General features: G+C 39.7%; 1 protein-coding gene across 2 annotated transcripts in view; it reads left to right on the top strand.

Annotated features, from left to right (window-relative positions):
• WWC2 (WW and C2 domain containing 2) overlaps positions 1-18,781 on the top strand; it is an 84,623-nt gene that overhangs the window by 61,144 nt on the left and 4,698 nt on the right. For both annotated transcript variants that reach the window (XM_065736535.1, XM_065736536.1), the window contains exons 12-21: positions 1,704-1,827; positions 4,081-4,161; positions 4,243-4,329; positions 6,131-6,323; positions 7,666-7,830; positions 8,644-8,762; positions 9,562-9,754; positions 11,689-11,853; positions 14,212-14,304; positions 15,424-15,666. In XM_065736535.1, coding sequence (XP_065592607.1) covers positions 1,704-1,827; positions 4,081-4,161; positions 4,243-4,329; positions 6,131-6,323; positions 7,666-7,830; positions 8,644-8,762; positions 9,562-9,754; positions 11,689-11,853; positions 14,212-14,304; positions 15,424-15,666 — 1,463 coding nt within the window. The remainder of the gene's footprint in view (positions 1-1,703; positions 1,828-4,080; positions 4,162-4,242; positions 4,330-6,130; positions 6,324-7,665; positions 7,831-8,643; positions 8,763-9,561; positions 9,755-11,688; positions 11,854-14,211; positions 14,305-15,423; positions 15,667-18,781) is intronic.

Below are 18,781 nucleotides of genomic sequence, written 5' to 3'. Positions count from 1 at the left end.
TCTGTAGTTCATTTTGGATGTAAGTTGAGAAAGAAAAGTTACCACACGCCATGTAAGTTACAGCACTGCTCTGCCCATTTTTAACATGGACTCCATAGCTTTTAGCTTTTTACCCATCTGTGAGTGGTGCTGGTCTGGGCTCCCCTACAGTCTAGGTAACTTCCAGAAGGATGAGCCATCCCATCCTAGAACTTGCTTCTCTTTAAAGAAGATGGGACGAATGACACTGTGGGTTATTGAAGTATTGTTGGTAATTAGGTAATATTAACTTTGAGAGGCCATTAAGGCTGCCAAAATGAGCAATTTTGAAAAGACAGAAATTGATTAAGCTTCCTGTACCACTAGTTTCCAGAGTAAAATGGGCCTCACGGCGAGGCTTTCAGTACGTTAAAAGTGAGGTATAGAGCTGGGGCTGGTTCAGTTTCTACTCTAATTTCTCTCTTGGAACTGCTGCAGTGCTGAGTAGAAAGGTTTTCAGCAAACTCAGCCCGAGGCATAAAACCTGCATGGAATATTTCAGCCTAACATATAGGTTGTACAAGGCTATGAATTCAGATACTACAGAATCTTAATATGGAGGAAGACAAGCACAGCTGAAGACAGTACAACTAGTAATTTCATGTCATGATATGCCTTGCCTATTTAGACATAGGGCTCACCAACCTGTCTGTCTGTCTCTGACTTTTCTCTACAGGTGAACCATACATACATTTCCCCTTCTGTACATGTCCCTGCTGTCAGAAACCAAGTTGGAATATCATGTAGTTCTTCCACAGTCAGTCTCTGTCGTTGTCAAAGTCAATTCAGGCTGCTGTGGTAATTCCTAAGGGTAATCAATAAATCATGTCATCACCTTCACCCCTCACATGGTAGGGGGGGAAGGGAAAGAGCACTTCATCATCAAGGAAAAAGCATTCCTGGTGCCATAAGTAAAAGCACAAATGCAGCAATCAATCATCTAATCTGAAGCCTTAAATTTTAAACATCTTAACAAGATGTAAAGTCATGATTCAGGTGGGAATCATCATGCATACCAACATCCTCACCCCTTGGCAGATGACAGTACTGCACAGGCCCTCAACTAACTGAGTTGCAGAACGTGGCTTTCAGTGAATGCCGCTGCTTCGCTGCCTGAGTCTAGTGTACGAACACGGCTTGAAGGTTAAAGATGAATACTAGTTGGTAGTAAAGACTCAGTAGAATATAAAATTTTCCATGATGGAAAACCAGAGGGTATTTTTCATTAGTTTCAGTAGTTATATCTCCGGGGAGAGTGCTTCTGTCTGACTTGTGAATATTTAATAAAGAGTAGGCAATCACTTTGCACGTAGCTGAAGTGTTTCTGTAGTGTACAGTGTGAACATAGCAAATAAAGGTTCGCAGATCAGGATAATGGGAGTTAATAATGAAGATAATGAAGAATAATAACTAGCTCAGCTGATACAGATGACGATAGAAGCATGAATTTTGGAATGGAATAACAGTTGTACATTTTCAAGTTCATCAGTTTGGATATATCTCTAGCCAAAATATGTGCAACCAGCAATACAGTCTCAGAATGTTTAATGATGTGGAACAAAACTACTCTGTGATACTCAGTTAAGGGTCACTGCTTTCAGCTTGACAACTTTCTAAGCTATGCACGTCTCTTCTTCTGACTATTAATCTCTTGGACTGATTTTCATTCTTCTTTCTTTTCATAGGTGTTGACTTGCCAAGAAGAGCAGCTAGTCATCTGCTTGCAGAGAAGACAGCTTGTGTATCTGCTGCTGTGTCTGATGAGTCTGTAGCTGGCGATAGTGGTGTATATGAAGCTTCTGTGAAACAGTAGGTTTGAGAATAAGTATGTTCACCAAAAAATTAAATGTTCCTATAAGCAATTATACACCATCAGCACAAGGAATTTAGAAATGCTGTACAGGTTCTGCCATGTGGCTGTGCTGACGCTGCTCAGAGTGACCTCTGTTACTGCTTCATTTGTATAAATCTCATGGTGGTATGGTACAGCATTTCATTTGAATAATTGCTTTGTTAAAAAAGTGGATATTGGAAAGATGAGAACATCCCCACTTGAAATGTTGATACAAAAATAATCCAGCTTTAAGGGTTTTAGGGTTCAATATTCATGATTTACTGTGGTCAACAAGGTACAACAAGAAACATATTTGCCATCGTCACTTTTTGATCAGATGTGACTTCCATGGAGTTCTCCATACTTGCTTATACAGTATTTTTACTTTTCTGGCACCAAGAGCAATGAACTTTAGGCTGGGTAAGAGAAGACTGGCAAACTGTGAGAGAAACTAAGCTTTATTTTCATCTCTGTTTTGGCACATTCTTGGCATTACAATTTTTTTTTTGTCCTTTTGAGTATTCTGAGGGACATTCTTGCAGGATGTTTACAAAGATGCTGATGCATGTCTTCTGTTAACAGGATTAAATGCTTTTGTTTTAGGACAGATAAAGTTGTTATGGTACCATGAATGGGCATTACTGGCCTCTGATAAAAGTACTTCTACTTGTGAAGTCTTTCACAAATTAAAATGTAATAAAAATAGATGAAACCAAATACAAAAGCACAAATACAAAGATATTACTCATGAAGTACTGAAGCCATTTAAATGTGGTCCTGGGCATCCTGCAGCAGGTGTTCCTGCTTGGACCAGGTGACTCCAGAGGTCCCTTTCAACCTCATCCAATCTGTGATTCTGTGAAAACTCAGCCTTCATTTGACTAAGTGACTGTGACTGAGTAGTTCAGTTTGCTAACCACTGTTGACTTTCCACTTTATTTCAATTCTGAGCTACTGTGGGAACAACTTAAAATATACTCTGTAAGCACAAGTGGGTAGAAATGAACACACATTCAACTAAAAGACATGGATATTCTGTGAAACTCTTCAGTTGTCCCCTCCAGTGACTGGTGGAATGAGTAGAAAACAGAGTAATTTTGTGTCTTCTCACTATTCAGAAAGAGAACAGTTGCCTTCTCTAAGCCTATGTACAGAAGCAAGCTATAGCTATTTGCACAAGCTAAGATTTACAGACAGCAGGTTTTCTGTGATAGCTCCAGGTGTGGATACTTTTAATTCTCATTGAGTTGGAAGCAGTGAAGTGGTAATGAGTGCCCCTGTGTGATCTGCTTATGTTTAGTAGAAGTGTCTTTATGAGCACTCAGTATGGAATAACAATTCGTCTGTATGCTCCTGAAGCCACAGTAACTTCCCACTCTATAGACCAGTCCTTGTGTTGAGTAATTCAAGGCAGGAGGGGGAATAAACACACCCTATCGTATTAGCCTATGAACAGTAGAAGGAAACCTCTGAATGTATAGTCTCAAAATAACGGTGTCCTGTCTCAGTAAGGTATGGGGTATCTGCAACATTCTCCATATTTACTATTTTGGCTACTCTTCATTGATCCCAACAATCTATTTTAAAAATCAATGAAACACACTAATAGCAGGACGTCCTCATTCAAACCTCCCAGAAAACAACTGGATTATTTTATTTTATTTTGGTTTGTTTTGTTTTATTTTGCCACACCAATTCTCTGTAATTGCATTCTGTACTGGAGGTGCTTTTCAGCTACAAGACTGTGGTCCTTTTGGTTCTTTGAATGGTTCTGAGAACAGGCTCAGAGAAAAGATGTTTCTTGTTTGCACAGAAACTTCTCTGCTGCACAGGGCTCCTGTTTCTCAAAGACTCTCCAAAGTAGTTCTTCTTATCCAGTTCATGTGTGATCTGATATTAAAATTCTTAATTTCCAATTTTATATTTGGAGTTATTAAGAAGTACTGACAAAGTATGCAAAAACGTTACATTTGTTCCCTTGCCTGTTAGTCTGGCCTGTTCCAGTAATCAGCCTAAGGACTCTGACTCATGACTGCATTTCTCAAAGTGTTCAGGCAGTAACTGTCTTAAAACAGGAATTGATATTATGTAGGCCGTGAAATTTTTGGACTGCTCACTGCAATTAAATTCAGGAGAATGTGCGTGCATTCTATGTATGCCTACCTCAATTATTGCTGAAAGTTAAGTATAATATTCCTAACTTTTGAGTATTTGCTTGCTTGCCCTAGACTAAATGAAACTGAGGACATTGTGTACAGTGAAGATGATGCAACAGCACTGGAGGCTGCCCAAGTTCAAATAGGACTCAGGTGAGTGACCAGCAAAAAGAATTTATCTGTTTCTATGTAAATAAATAGTGAACTTTCCTCATATTGTCCTTCCTTTAACAGATATGACCACAGCAGTTCAAGTTTTGTGATAATTGTAGTCCAGCTCAGAAATCTTCCGGTGTTTTCTGTTCCCCTTGGCTCTAAAGTGTAAGTAGTAATATGAGAGTATAATAATAACTTGAACAAATTCTCAAAAGAAATTGATTGATTTGCTGCTTTATAACACTAAAATATGCATAAAACAAACTGTAGAAGTACAGATTCCAGAAGTGTTGCAAGAAAACCAAGTTAGCAGGAAATTTGCACTTTACGCTGAAGTGGAATACTTAAAATTTGTGTCAGGGTCATTTTTTGTTCAGTTGAGAAGTTGTAGATCTAGCACATTAAAATGTGAGACACTGATGGACATATTCACCTTTTTTGCTTGACTGAAGTGAAAATAAGCATTTGTGTAAAACAGAGCCACTGAGCACTTTCTTTTACGTCTCTCTTTACCCATCAGTCTGGCCCGATGCCAAGAAATAGCACTCCAGTGTGATATTAACCACCTTTTAAACATAATTCTAATATACTATATCCACTATTCATACTTCTTTTCTAAACGTTTCCTAACTGTATTGCTTCATCTGCAGAAATGGCTCCTTTTAGTAGGCCGTGCAAGTTGTTCACCTACATTATGCGAATACTGCAGCAGCATTACTGGGATTACATTGCAGTGCCACTTAATGTTGGGATCGTTGTGTCGAAAAGCCAGGTTCCTGTTCTCCAGGCTAACTTGCTAACCTAGCAACTTACTCATTCTTACTCATTATCCCAAGAAGCCAAGAGCCATTGAGAAATAAAAGCCAAAATGTCCAAATTCAAGCTTGGGAGAAATTTGATTTTGTTAATCTGATTTTTTCTGGTTTTATGTCGTGTAAAACTGAATTTTTAATAATATTAACAGTATGTTTAAAGTCACTACCATAAAATATAGTGATAGTACTACAAATCTGGGAAGAATAAGTTTTTGTTCCAGATTATTATTTTTTTCCAGAATACTTTTCCACTCGTTCTCCCTGCTTTTGCTGGCTTCGTTGCATTCTGCTCTTCAGTGTGCATCAATGACACGGAAAGCCAACACCAGAAATAAGTTAATGCACAGGCACGGAAAAGATGCAAAACAATTGATGTGCTCTGTTCATGTGTTTGAGGCCCCGTGCACTGGGGAAATAGAGCTACAAATTACATGAGGAATGTCTTTCATCCATTGAACTACTTGTAACGGGAGACCTGCAAGCTAGCTGTTACTGCCTTTATTCACATAGTATCCATTCATAGTTGTTACATAAAGAGAATGCAGCTGCATAGCAGTTGGAAGATACTTCTGTACTTGCTTTAAGCTTTCAAGCTGCATTCTTCTAAGTCTCACTTCATGTATTACATACTTCAAGCAGCTACAGCCCTAGGTATTTTCTTCCTCATTTTTCTTAGTTTTCTGTTTTCTTTGAAGTTTTGTTTACCATTTTAGAAGATTGAAAAACGTGCCACTGCTTTCAGTGCTGCTCACACTGTTCTGAGAGTTTAATTTTTACCTCTACCAGAATTTCTTCTCGCTTATTTGTTAACTGAAATTAAGGTTCTTTTTCCTCCTGTCTGTGACATGGTCTTTACCATGTGTTCACAGTGCCAAACCGAAGGATAAAATTGCGTGGAGGCAGAAACAGCTACCTCTTTTGCTACTACCTTCCCAGAAGCAGAAATTCCCTTTGGGAAATGTTTATGCAAGGGAAAGATGGGGCTTTCTCAACCCCTTCTCGCTTTTTCACCTCCTTTCCATTCCATTTCTGATCTGTTGCTGTTTTCTTCTCACCATGCAGCCCGTTAGACAATGGGATCAACTTCTATCACTCATCATCAAGAAATGTTAGTTTAAATACAGGTAAAGATGTTGCTTTGTTTCCGACAGGTATATTAGAGTAGCAGTACTTCCATCCTCAGCTGATACCAGCTGTCTGTTCCGCACAAAAGTTCATCCTGCCATGGAAACCATTTTACTTAACGAGATATTCAGAGTTGCCATTTCCCAAGGAACACTGCTACAGAAGACCCTGAGAGTAGATGTTTGTGCTGTCAGTAGAAGCCGTCGGGAAGAATGCCTGGTATGCAGTTTTACTTCTGGCTTTGTTTTGGCATGCGTTTTTTCATAGCCTGTTAGACTAGATTTTAAAGTGAAAGCTGAGAGCCATAGTATGTCCAAATAAATCAGTGCAGACCCTGTTTATCAAAACTTATCACAAAGAACAAACTAAATTTGATTTTTGCACATTGTTATAGAATAAAAGTTCACCTTTTTCACTTTCAAGATCTTTAGAAATAATAAAACAGCATGACATCCATACACCTGCCTACTAGCCATGGGGCTTTTTTGCACTTCATTCTTAATTGTGGTTATCACCTCATTAGTGACTTTTCATTTACTTTCAAATTGCTTTTGCATTACGTGATGCAAGTCAGTTTAGTTTTTCATTGTAGTCTCTTGTAGTACAGTGAGAGTTTTGGTTAAAATGCCCTGAAGAGGTGCTGGAATTCTGACTGGGTTCTTCAGACCAGACTGCAGGAATGGCCTCTCGCTTTCAAAAATGTAGGAGTTCCTGGGGCATGTGTTGGCCTTTCTCAGTAAGTCAGTGGACTGAATTCATCAGCTTGACTGATGTGAAGAAAACCAACTGGTTTTCCGTTAGGTAAGGGAAGAGTCACAGAACAAATATGCAACAGAATGGAGTATTCAAAGGTGAAGGAGAAAAAAAGGAAAAAGACTTAAGTGTTAATCACAAGATCAGAAGAAAGAGTTGAAAATACCACCTCCAACAGAAAGCCTGGACATCACAACCAGTCTTGGCAAGGGCTACTCAGCCTAGCAGCCATGAGGATGATTTCCTTTGCCAAGAATGGAGGATTTTAATCTCCAAGAAACAAGTCCAAACACACAAGTACTTTGTACATTTTCTCAGTGTTTGTCCAAATGAAAGGGCTTCTTAATCTCTTTTCATCTGCTTCTTCTCTGGTTACAACACACAAGCCATCCATTATTGTTTGCTATATTGATTGTGGTGGAACAACTGAAAAATTAACTGGAATTTGCTGCTCTATGGGTTGACACTGCAGGTTTCACTGGCATAGGTTTTTGTTATTGAAAACTATAGAAAGCAGATGAGTGCATTACGGAGATAGAGGATTTGTGTGCATGCATGTGGGGAGAAATTCTGCAGCCTGAAATGGAATATGACAGAATGGACTTTATGATGGACCTTTTCATGTACTACTTTGCTTATTTTGATTGAGTAGAAGTGGAGGGAAACAGAAAATTGTACAGTTAAAAAGTTGAAGTAAGATCCATGTCAAATTTGTGCTGCTTAATTGATATGATAAATACTACTGAACTTATTTTCAGCTGTCTTACCGGAGAAGAACTTCAGGCTTTTTCCCTTAATTTTTGTACAGGCTGGAACTCAGATCAGTCTGGCAGATTTATCATTTTCTGATGAGACTTGCACTCTGTGGTATAACCTTCTGTCTTGCAAGCAACTCCCTGGAAAAAAAAACAAGGATCAAAATGAAGAACCCACGTTTCTTTTAAGCAAGCAGTCATCAGACTCATTGGACTTGGTGAGCAAAGAGTTGACTGTTACTGTAATAACAAGAAAAAAACCACAGGCCCTAATTGTGCCATGGCACTACAGTTCTGTGTATATTGTCCTCCCCTGAAGATCCAAGGCCCTGTCTTTCAGGCATTTCTGCTTATAGTCTTTTTGTGTGAGTAGCTCCCATAAGGGGTTATAAACTTGTTGCTAAGTGTGGGTAGGGCTGAAGCTTCTTAGTAGATTACAAGATTGTACTCCAATTCAAAACATTTCTGCTGTTAAAATTTAAAACTGATCTTACTTAATAGCTTTGTTAAGATTAGCATTGACTTTCATATGCCTGTATTAAAAACTGTTATTTATTTGCATACTTTAAAAAGTACTTTCACAAAAAATGCTGTTTATGCAGAGCACGTGCTAATTCCTTTAGTTAAATAAACTTTTCTGCTTTAATACTTCCTCAGGAGAACAACATTAAAGTGTGACTTTTAAGAAGAACCTGTTTTTACCTAGGGACATTACAAACGTGAGAGGAAAAGAGAGAGGAGTTATTACAGGATGACAGGAACATATTTGATCGCATTATCATTATAAAAACAATCTGGTTTTGACTGAGTTTCATCTGTTAATGTTCTACACAGTAACGATTCAAACTCATGGTTTGTGATCTAGGTCAATTTTTGCTGGTACCAGGGAGCACTAGATTATATTGAATAGCACAAGGTTATACAGAATAATACAGCTCTTCTAAGGGGGTGTTTTTTGTTTGTTTGTTTTTCTCAAACCTGGGCTATATATCACTCAGTTCTGGTTTTGCCTCCTCTTTCCTTGTAAGCAGGATGCTGTGTCAGCTCTGCTGGAGAGAACATCAGCTGAGCTGGAAGCAGTAGAACAAGAGCTGGCTGAAGACGAGGAAGAAGAGGATGAACAGGAGCAAAGGGGTGCTGAGGAAGATTGGTAGAGACATTTTTTCTTTACTGTTCATCTCTGAATGATTCTGCTCCTCCCTCTTATTCATAGATAATGAAAGGGCAGTGTGAGGTTGGCAGTCTTGCTCTCTTGTGTGGTTAATTCATTTACCTTCTCCTAGGTTTACAGTGCCTTGGCTGCCCTATTAGTGCCCAGTGCTGATGCTCCTCCATGGAGTTTGTTCTGTGAAACCCCTTGGGGTGTCTAAGCCACTGGAGGTGTACTAGGATGTCTCATATCTAGCTGCATTAACAAGTGACTAATAGGATTTGAATGAATGGAGCTCTTCTGTCTGACAAAGTCAGTGTGTAGGTGCTTCCACTGATTTTCTTGTTTTTGAAGAAGCTGTGATCTTTCTTCAAGCAGATTTCTTGCTAAATCGCTATGATGAGTTTTGTTCCAGTGCAATTTTTTAGTTACAGTATAAAAATAAATATGTGCTTTATTGTGGGGGAAGGAGAGACTTGTTTGTTTGTTTGTTTGTTTTGTGAATTTATTACAACCACAGTCCTTCAGTGTTAACAGCATAGAGCTAGAGAATATAGTACAGTGTAATCGTCATGATCCTGAAGGTGAACTGTAGTAGAGCTTGCAGGGTTTTATTGGAGCATATAATGAAATGTGCCTTCACATGAACTTAATGGAAGCTGATTGGAATAATGATAATCATTTCCCCATTAGGAAAATGAATACGTTATACATGAGTGAAGGCCTAGGCCTTCCGCTATCTTTTTGTGGTGGGCTTTATCAGCTCAAGAGTAAGCCCAGGCTGCTTTTGTTCATGCAGGTTAGAAATGCTTGCAGAAGCATCTGATGAAATTGGGGATGAAGAGGAAGATGGCATTAAGCTAGCAGTAGAAAGCAACTGTACCGATGACACGGGGTTATTCACTGATGCAGTAGAAACTGAGGAAGACAAGAACAGACGGAACAGAGATGAGGCCCATGAAAGTCAGCAAGCTGACGTCGTACTGACACTGGTGAGCACCCTAGAATGCACATTCCTGTGGTATCTTACTAGGTCTGAAGACTTGTTTCTGGGTGGTTAATTGAGGAATCTGTCACATCTGAGCATTCACAATTTGATGTGGCATTTGCTGTAGCACTTGTATGAACTTTTAATAAAATTGGCGTAGTCACTTCTGAGCTGCACAGAAGGCACTTAACAGGCATGCTACACAGAACTTCTAAGTCAAAGACAATTAATTAAAAATGTCAGTCTTCACCTTTTTTTTGTTGCATGAGGAGACTATACAAAGTACAGGAGCAGTTCAATAGTTTCAATCGGTGCGTACTTATAATATTTCTCCACCTTTATTTCATTGCTACCTTTTTTTTTTCTGATTCATCTGTTGTTTCCCCTCTAATAAACAGAGGCAGAAACAGAACAGGGATCAAGATCTCTACAGCAATGAGGGAATTTCCTTATTTCTAATTTATATTTTTGTGAAATACAGAATCTGGCTTGGCAGAGGAAGGAAGATTAATTAACAGAAGGCTCCAAAATATGTATTAAACTACGTACTGTTGAACTACCCACACACTGTACGTGATTAACTCCAATGGCATGTTCTTGTTAACTGTTTGCCTAAAACTAAATTCCACCTTTCAGAGAGGACTTAGAGAAAATCTGTCATACACATGTGCCTGATACGATAACACATAATCTAGAAATTAAACTTTTGGAACATATTTTCATTAAGATGCTGAAATAATGTTGCCTACATTAGACGTATAGGTTCTATAAAACAGCAAAGATAAAAAGACAAGAATGACAGCTTGTTCCTTCAAGTTTGTAATGATACAAAAGTTTGACACCTCTGTGGACTTGCTAGAAACTGTAATTAACTTCCAATTAATGTGGAAAGATGCCAAATGAGCCAAGGCCGTGGTATAAGAGGACTGACAGTCTTCTGGGTAGCAGACAAATATAGATCAAAGCTCTAACTCAGCAAGGGGAGACATCAAGGAGAACGTCTGAAGGTTAGACACGCACATAAGTCTTTTGCGATGCCAGGGCTGGGTGGACCTGGACAGTAAAGGAAAGACATTGCAGACCTGATTAAAAACAAGCCACAGCATAGATCATCTTGTGCCAGATCCTGTCAGGGGTTGCAGTTGTGCTATTCTGGTCCTTGTATTTATCACCTGCACATTCAAAACTGTGAACCTCATTAAATTACCCCAGCTGAAGAAAATGCCCCAGTGCACATCAGTAACATCACATGTGCCAGCTGCTGCAGTGCTCGTTCTGTCCCTGCTGTCAAGATGATTGCTGCGTGTAAGCACAAACGGCATCTCCTACAGGGATGGTGGCACCCGAGACCCCTGGTGACATGTGAGGGGCAACTGTACCAGGCAGCAGCCCCTTCTCAGGGCAGGAGCTAGCAGTGGCCTCTGCCTGGTTTCACATGGCTGGCTCAGCAGCTCTGCACATTGCCATGAGGCACTCCTCTGCTGGGCCTGGCAGATATATGAAATAACCCATCTCAGCTGCTGCTTTGTGTGCATAGGCACCATCTCAAGTGTGGCCAAACCTTGCTGTTCCACAAATGCAGAATATAAATATAATATAAATACAAATGTATAATAACTATCTCTGCAAATGGCAAATCAAAATGCTTGTTGTACGATGGTTAGATCAGAAAATCTGCAGGGCACCAAAGGCAGGAGCTATGATTCTAGAGGAGAGAGAGTTGCTTTCAAAGACTGCTCAGACTCCCCTAAGTATTTGGGGAGTTTTGTGTTTCCTTGCTTGCTGTAGCATGGTGGGCAAGGTGATTTTTTGCTACTGATTTTTTTCCATCCCCTCCAAGGTGACAAGAGAGCTTGTAAAATCCAAAGACAAAAAACCTATATAGTGGAATGTGTCCGGATGTAATAGTTCTTACAAAGTGTGAATTCTTTTTGATAGGTTGATAAAGAGACTAACACTGAGGAATCAGTTAACGAGAATGCAACAGTCCGACCCAAGGACAGAGCCAGCTGGAGCTCAAGACAGCGTCCCTTTGTCAGGAACAGCATGATCGTACGCTCACAAACCTTCTCGCCAGGCGAGCGGAACCAATACATCTGCAGGGTAAGAAGAAAAACACTTGGAATGAAGAGTTATTAACTCAAGAGTCGTTTAACTTCTTGGGAATGATGCATTAATGACAGTGAGTCATGCACCAGTTTTCCCTGCAAGAGGCAGAGCCTGTGCTTTCTCTGTTTCCCTAAGTGACCTGGAACGTAGCAGAACTGGCTTTCAGCAAAGTTGCACACTCTTGTAAAACACCTTTACGAGAGCAAAGATGCATCCTGTTGGATAAAAGTAACATATTCCTGTGCTGGCTCTCTGCAGTAAGAGAGTCTGTACCATTGCACGGCAGTAACTACAGCTCTCACACAGCAAAATAATTCGTTAAAACTGAATGGAGTTTTCTGTAAACTGCCATTATATGAACATATTTTAATAATACAACCATTTAAAGGTAACTGTGTGGAAAGAGCTCAGCCGCCAGTTGTAGATCTCACTTTGTACCTTAACTGGTTTTAAATCTGGACAGCCCAAGTCTTGCTGTAATTACCTCTTAGAAGAATGTGTGAGTGCGGCCTGTGGGCTAAGTTTAAACATGGTTTTGGCAACAAGATTCTCCAGTCTCTACAGATAGTAGCATGGAAACTGAATACATAAATTTAAATTATCAGTACCCTGTTGCTGCTAAGCTAACTGTGAAAATCATGTGTTCAGAGATTTAGGCATGGACTACCAGCTCCATAGATTGTAATTTACTCACACAAGTATGACTTCTGGTGGAAAAGAATTCAGAGGTGAATTCATTATTCATAGTAATTTGGAAATACTAAAATTGGTCACTCCTCTGTGATGATCATTGGCCTAAACAAACTGTAGTCAATATGTAAATACCTAAGTATTCTTGTATTTGTAGCATTGTAACAATCTTTACATATTTTGGATAGATCACTGTCTGAATTTAGAACCTAATCTTCATTTTAATTCCTGTACACTGGAAACCAGTTGTATTGAGGGTGGGAAATAGCTTTAACTTCTCCCTGTGGGTCTTCTACAGGCAGTAGCACTAGATGCTCTGATGGTTGACTTAGCATAAACTCGTGAGCTTTCTGCATCCAGCAAAGTTCTGGGCTTTTGTAATTTGAAATTTGCCAGAAGCCAGGTTCTGAAATAAGAATCTTTGATCAAACCACTCTTTCTCATTGGGTACATTATGGACTAGAAGGAAAGTTGCCTGGGAAAAACTCATGCTTGCACAAATCAGTCTTCAACAGATTCGGAAATACCTGTGGACCATTGTCTAGGCTCAAGAGCGTGCAGTGCAGCTGCATCTAAGACCGTGGATGGGGATGAACAACTCAGGCCTCCTCAGTCCTAGTCCCCACGTGTACTGTGAACATGTCCAGCCTTCCTTGCTCTGGTACCTTACTAGAGGAAAGCAGCCAATGGATACTCTAGTTCTGTTTTCAGAAGAAATTGCCTGGCACTTAGGTCTCATACAATGTTACAACAAGCAAAATATACGTATTTTTTTTTGAAGCCTAAAGGATGGACTCAAGGTCTGTTTGGTGCCTTGGAAAGGCTCCCTTGGAAAGTGCTTAAAGAAAATCAGTGATGATTATCACCCAAGTGTATCCAGGGGTGAGTTCACAGTAGCATTTCCACGGTGAATAGACAGACTTCTGTTGAGAGAGGTGTGCTCATATTGCAAGTGCATTCCATTTCTCACACGCAACTCCCAGTCAGTTCTGTGTAAGCATGCTTTAGGGGTTCTGCCTTTGTTGGCTACGGAAATGTTTGCAGAATTAATTCTTTGTATCTGTCCTTTTCTGAGGAGGTAAAAATAAATATTCTACAGATGGAAGCTTTTGCTTTCTTTGAAGATTTACCACCACGCATGTTGATGCATCTGACAGTCTGCATTGATTTACATGGAACTAATGCTATAATTAAGAAAACACTGCTGTTCTGCTGTGATGCATATTTCTGAGAAGTTGCAAGTGCTTCTGAAGGAAGCCGTAAAACAAACAAAAAAGTTTGTTGGATGAGTGCATGTCTACAGTAATTTACCTTCCCTGTGGTCATTCGTTAATGTCTGCCCCAAGTAAATTAAATTCATAGTATAACCTGCAGTCCCATAAAAGCCAGCCAGTCGTTTGGTCTTTCTTAATACCCAGTTACCTTCCTTGCATTCCTCAACAATCTACTTCCTATTCATTAAGATCAATGGCTGTCTTGGCCTAGGAACAGAATTTTAGAATAGACACTCTTGTTGAAAAGATGTTTTATTTTATGCTAAGAATTACCTACGTGTTTATGAACACTGAGGTTTTCTGACAGGTTTTATCCAATACAGATATATTTGTGTGTGAAGATGCTTTACATCTCTGTTCATTGTGTTCATTATGTTCATTTTGACAGTTGAGTCGAAGTGACAGCGACAGCTCAACACTAGCCAAAAAGTCTCTCTTTGTGAGAAATGCCACAGAAAGGAGGAGCCTAAGGGTCAAACGGGTATGTACTGCGTTACCTGAATGGTTTAAGACAAATGGGGAAATCAGGAATAGCAAATAACTTAAACCATGTGCTTTTTAATGCACGCTTGTGAGCAGAAGCAATGCAATTACCATACACATCCCCTGTAGTTCCAGGTTGAAATCTCAGTGCAGTGGGCTTTGTCCTCCATAGAATCACAGAATCGTTTGAGTTGGAAGGGACTCTTGTGGGCCATCTGGTTCAACTGCCCTGCAATAAACAGGGATGCATGCAGCTCCATCAGGTGCTCAGAGCCTGGCCCAGCTTGACCTTGGATGTCTCCAGAAACAGGCTGGACCAGGCTCATCCTTGCCCACTGACAAAGGGACCCAAGACAGCTGAAGCTGCACAAATGTGAGCACCGGTGGTGTGCATGCCGAGCAAGTTTAGGTGGAAATTTCAAGGATTCTGATATGCTTTTGAAGTTGATATACTCTTCTCCAAGAAAGTTTGAATAACCCAGAGAAGAGAGTAAGATTATACTTATTTTACATAGAATTTGTTCTTATAAGGTGTGTGGTATATTTTAATCTTGCTTGCAACTGAGAAGAAATACTCATGCAGAAGAGTTGTTACCAGGTTGCAGGATTACATCCGATATAAGAAAGGAATACAGAATAGTCTGGGATGACTTCTTCTGCCCTATTTATTCATGTAAAATGCACAGTGAAAAGATAGTAAATAAATGTGCAACGCACTAAGGAAGAGCTTGTTTATAGGTTTCATAATATTAAATAATTGCTTGGACTTTGAAAAAGCAAACGTTAACTAAAAAAAATAATACTGTTTAAATCTGTGGGGAAGTTTTGTGTTGTTTGGGGCCGCTGGCACAGTGCTACCCTGAGCATCAGAAAAGGGTTTCTTACGTGTAACTTTTATCATTCTACAAAAGGTTGGTGAAACTTTTGCACGTATTTGTAGCTACTGACTAAAGAATAATTTCAGAATAAATGGATTTTAGCCGTTGGACCTTACAATAGCAGCTTGTTGCTAAGGGAAAACAAAAAGTAGTTGAGCTTTTCTGACTGCATTATGTCAAACCCTCCACTTGCCTCTCCACATACCAATTTTTATTTTCCTCTTTCCCAAATGATTCAGCCTGTTTGCCAACCAATCATGCGAAGAGCTACGCAAGAGTGCCCTGTACGCACTTCCCTCGACTTGGAGCTGGACCTCCAGGCATCACGAACACGACAGAATCGACTGAATGATGAGCTTCAGGCCTTGAGGGATCTTAAGCAGAAGCTTGAGGAAATGAAAGGTAGAGGAGAGACAGATCTGCCCCTGTGCGTAGTGGAGGATGAACGATTCCAGAAACTCTTGAAACAGGCTGAGAAACAGGTATGAGCAGCATACAGATTTCGTGTGAAGAAATATATCCTACCTCTTTATTTTTTAATTCTTTTTTAGAAATCTGTTAAAAGATTTTTACAGAATATCACCTTTGACTACTTATACTGTGTAATTCAGATATGTAGATACTATTCATAGGTCAATATCAAAGTCTTTAAACCTAGAATTTGAAATATTATTCTTCTAGTGCCACCTGAACACTTGAACATTGTTCTCCCAGCCCATACATCTTCAAAGTTTCATAGGTATTTTTTGTCCTTCAGCAATGGCTGATTTGCAGTCTTCACACAACTGGTAGCTAAGAGATGTTTGTAGCAGGCAGGGAGAGGCACTGGCCTTTACTTTCACTGGTGCAGGGTGTATGGAAAAGGTGGTACATCCACCCTGGCATATTTTCCTTATGCAGGATAATGCCTGCAGATGAATGCCAAGTTCTGTTCTTTGTGTGATTGTAAAGTCATACAAATAGATATTCGTCTAACATAAGCTAAGTCAGGATGCCCTCATGTGGATGAAAGACAAGAAGCAGGGTGAAAAGGATGAGAGAGAAAAGTGACAAGAGAACATGGGAAATTCTGACTCAGTATATGAATAAGCTGAATGCTGCATGGTTTTTGTTTTGGGGTCTGTTGTGGGGTTTCCTTGTATATTGTGAGAGGGATCGTACAATGAAATAAGGGCCTAGAGAGGTTGTAAACAACAGCAACAACAACAACAAAAAATAAAAACAACAAAAATCAGCCTCCACTACTCTACTTTTGAAGATACTGAGGATGTAATGGGGGAAGATGCTGAGCATGCAGCTCTGGCTTGACCTGCTCTGAGCAGGAGATTGGAATAGTTGCCCTTTGGAGCTCCCTTCCTCTCTGTGTAACTCTGTAAACATCAGTATTCGATTGAGGGAAGGTTGGCAGTGACCTCCAGCAGGGATTTGTGTTCTTTAGTTGTTCATGGTTGATGGAGAGTAGTGTTTTGATGATGCCCATGTTATTAAAAGTAGTCAAAATTGAAACAGATATTAACAAGGTGAAAAGGACCCCTTTTATGTAAGCAACAGTTTAAAAAAATAGTAAACGTCACTATGTGTGCTTGTGTAGGGCAAGGAAGGGAGAATCCTAATATTTACACACAAAAAGGGCTCTGAATTAGCTGCTAGGAATGGGATATTACAGATACAAGAAAGAAAAACATCAACAAAAACATCACAGCGCTCAGAATGTCAGAAAACTAATAAGACATTGGGAATTACAAAGAAAGAAAAGAAAGCTGAAATGAAACAAGTAATCATTCTTTAATGACATAAAGACATCTTATGCCCACAACTTAAATGTTGTTCAGTTCTGGCTTCCCCATGTCAAAGTAGGTAATGAAACTGCCAAGGATGAACAAGTACAGAGGGAGGAAACAGCTTCTATTTTAGGAATGGCCAAGTAGCCTCAACTGTAGAATCACAGGTGACACAGGAGGAGGGCAACGAATCACTGCCTTTTATAATACCAGGAGTAGGGAACTGAAAAGGTATCAGGTTGAAAAAAGCAAACTGTAAAAAAGCTTTGGACTGATCATCATGAATGTTGCAAATTTACAGAGCCAAAAAGCGGTGTGATAAATCTGTGGAAGAAAAATCTAGCAGAGGTCATTAATTGCAGCGATATCACCTACTTCTAGAAGTCCTTGACCATCAACTTAGGGGGGTAAAAAAAGGTTTTTTTTCTCAGTATGTTCTCTCAGCTCAGTTCCTGATCAGTGCTATTATCTCTCTGTCTCTCCTCCCTGCTGCATATCATTACAGCCTTCCCCTGTTGATGAGATCAACCCTGAGAAAGCTATACTCTGCTGTCAGTGCTTCCTCTTGGGTTAGCAGAACACAGCGGTCTAGAGAACATAGGCATAGATTATTTTTCAGAGGCGTTACAATGGCACAGGCTAATGCAGCAGCTCTAAGTGCCCAAGTAACTGAGAATGTCTCGAGTGAAAAAAGAAACTGCAGATGTGGGGGATGTTGAAAAGCAGTGGCACTAGTACAGTTACTCTGCATGAAGCCCAATACACAGGCTCTATACTATCCTTCCTACCACACTTTTAAGTACAGCAAGTAAATAGAGTCCACTAATACCTACAGATCAGGAAACAGTAGGTAATGCTGTGCAGCAGAAACATTTACTCGTTTGTTTTAAATCCTCATACAAGTAAGTTTTCAGGTACCTGCTGTCTTCTGAAGTACTTTCCCTTTGTGTACATCCTAAAATGACTCCTGTGTCCTAGCTATAAAAACCTTATTTCTTTCCCATATAACACGTATATAGTTCCTAATAATTCAAAACCTAAACAAAGACAACAGCTTTTCACTAGGCTCACTTTCATTCTTCTATACAAAAATAAACCACTGAACAAGGCAGGAGTTAGTGTTTCAGCTTTAATTTTGCTAAGCTTTCCCTATATTATCTCATGCTTACTTTAAGCACAGATACTGAGATTCCTATCTGAAGCTGGATTTTTGGCCCATAATGAATGCACGTCCAGAGTATTAGCATGCCTTTCTGTATTTTATGTAGACAGAAGATTGCTTTTATAAGTCACTCAAGGAGCACAGTACTGATATAAGCCTTGTTTTGTATATACCTTCTTATGTGCATACTCTTGAGGCAGGCTGGGCTGAAGCCAAATCTACCTGAGAGCACAGTGAAACTATCAAGTTCTCAGTCCTGATCCACGTTCGAGGTAGCTGTGACAAATGGGAGAAATTACTTTCCTCAGTTGTTCTCCCTTCTATTGGACACTGCAGCTGTACACCAGCAGACAATGTCTTGTAGCTTTCAGCAGCTTGCCACACTAGCTCAGAAAAGCCAAATAGCTGTCTGGCAAGTCACAAGTCCCTAGAACCTCTCTCACTATGTACTGTTGGCTCAGAGTAATTTCCTGCGTCTAAAAAAAAAGCATTGAAAAATTGGAAAGGAGTACAAGTATCAAACAGTGAGGGAAATGGTCAGTCACTGTTTTTGTTGTTAACCTGAAATGCAGTAATCATAAGAATCTCACATATAATGAGGGAAAAGAGAAAGTTAGAGAATTTTGCAATATTGTTGGCTTAGTGTTTTGATGA

This window comes from Cyrtonyx montezumae, unplaced genomic scaffold (assembly GCF_038088225.1).
Source record: "Cyrtonyx montezumae isolate F1298 unplaced genomic scaffold, pur_monq_1.0 scaffold_2, whole genome shotgun sequence".
Taxonomy (NCBI): Eukaryota; Metazoa; Chordata; class Aves; order Galliformes; family Odontophoridae; genus Cyrtonyx; species Cyrtonyx montezumae.
This window is presented reverse-complemented; position numbering and strand designations above follow the sequence as displayed.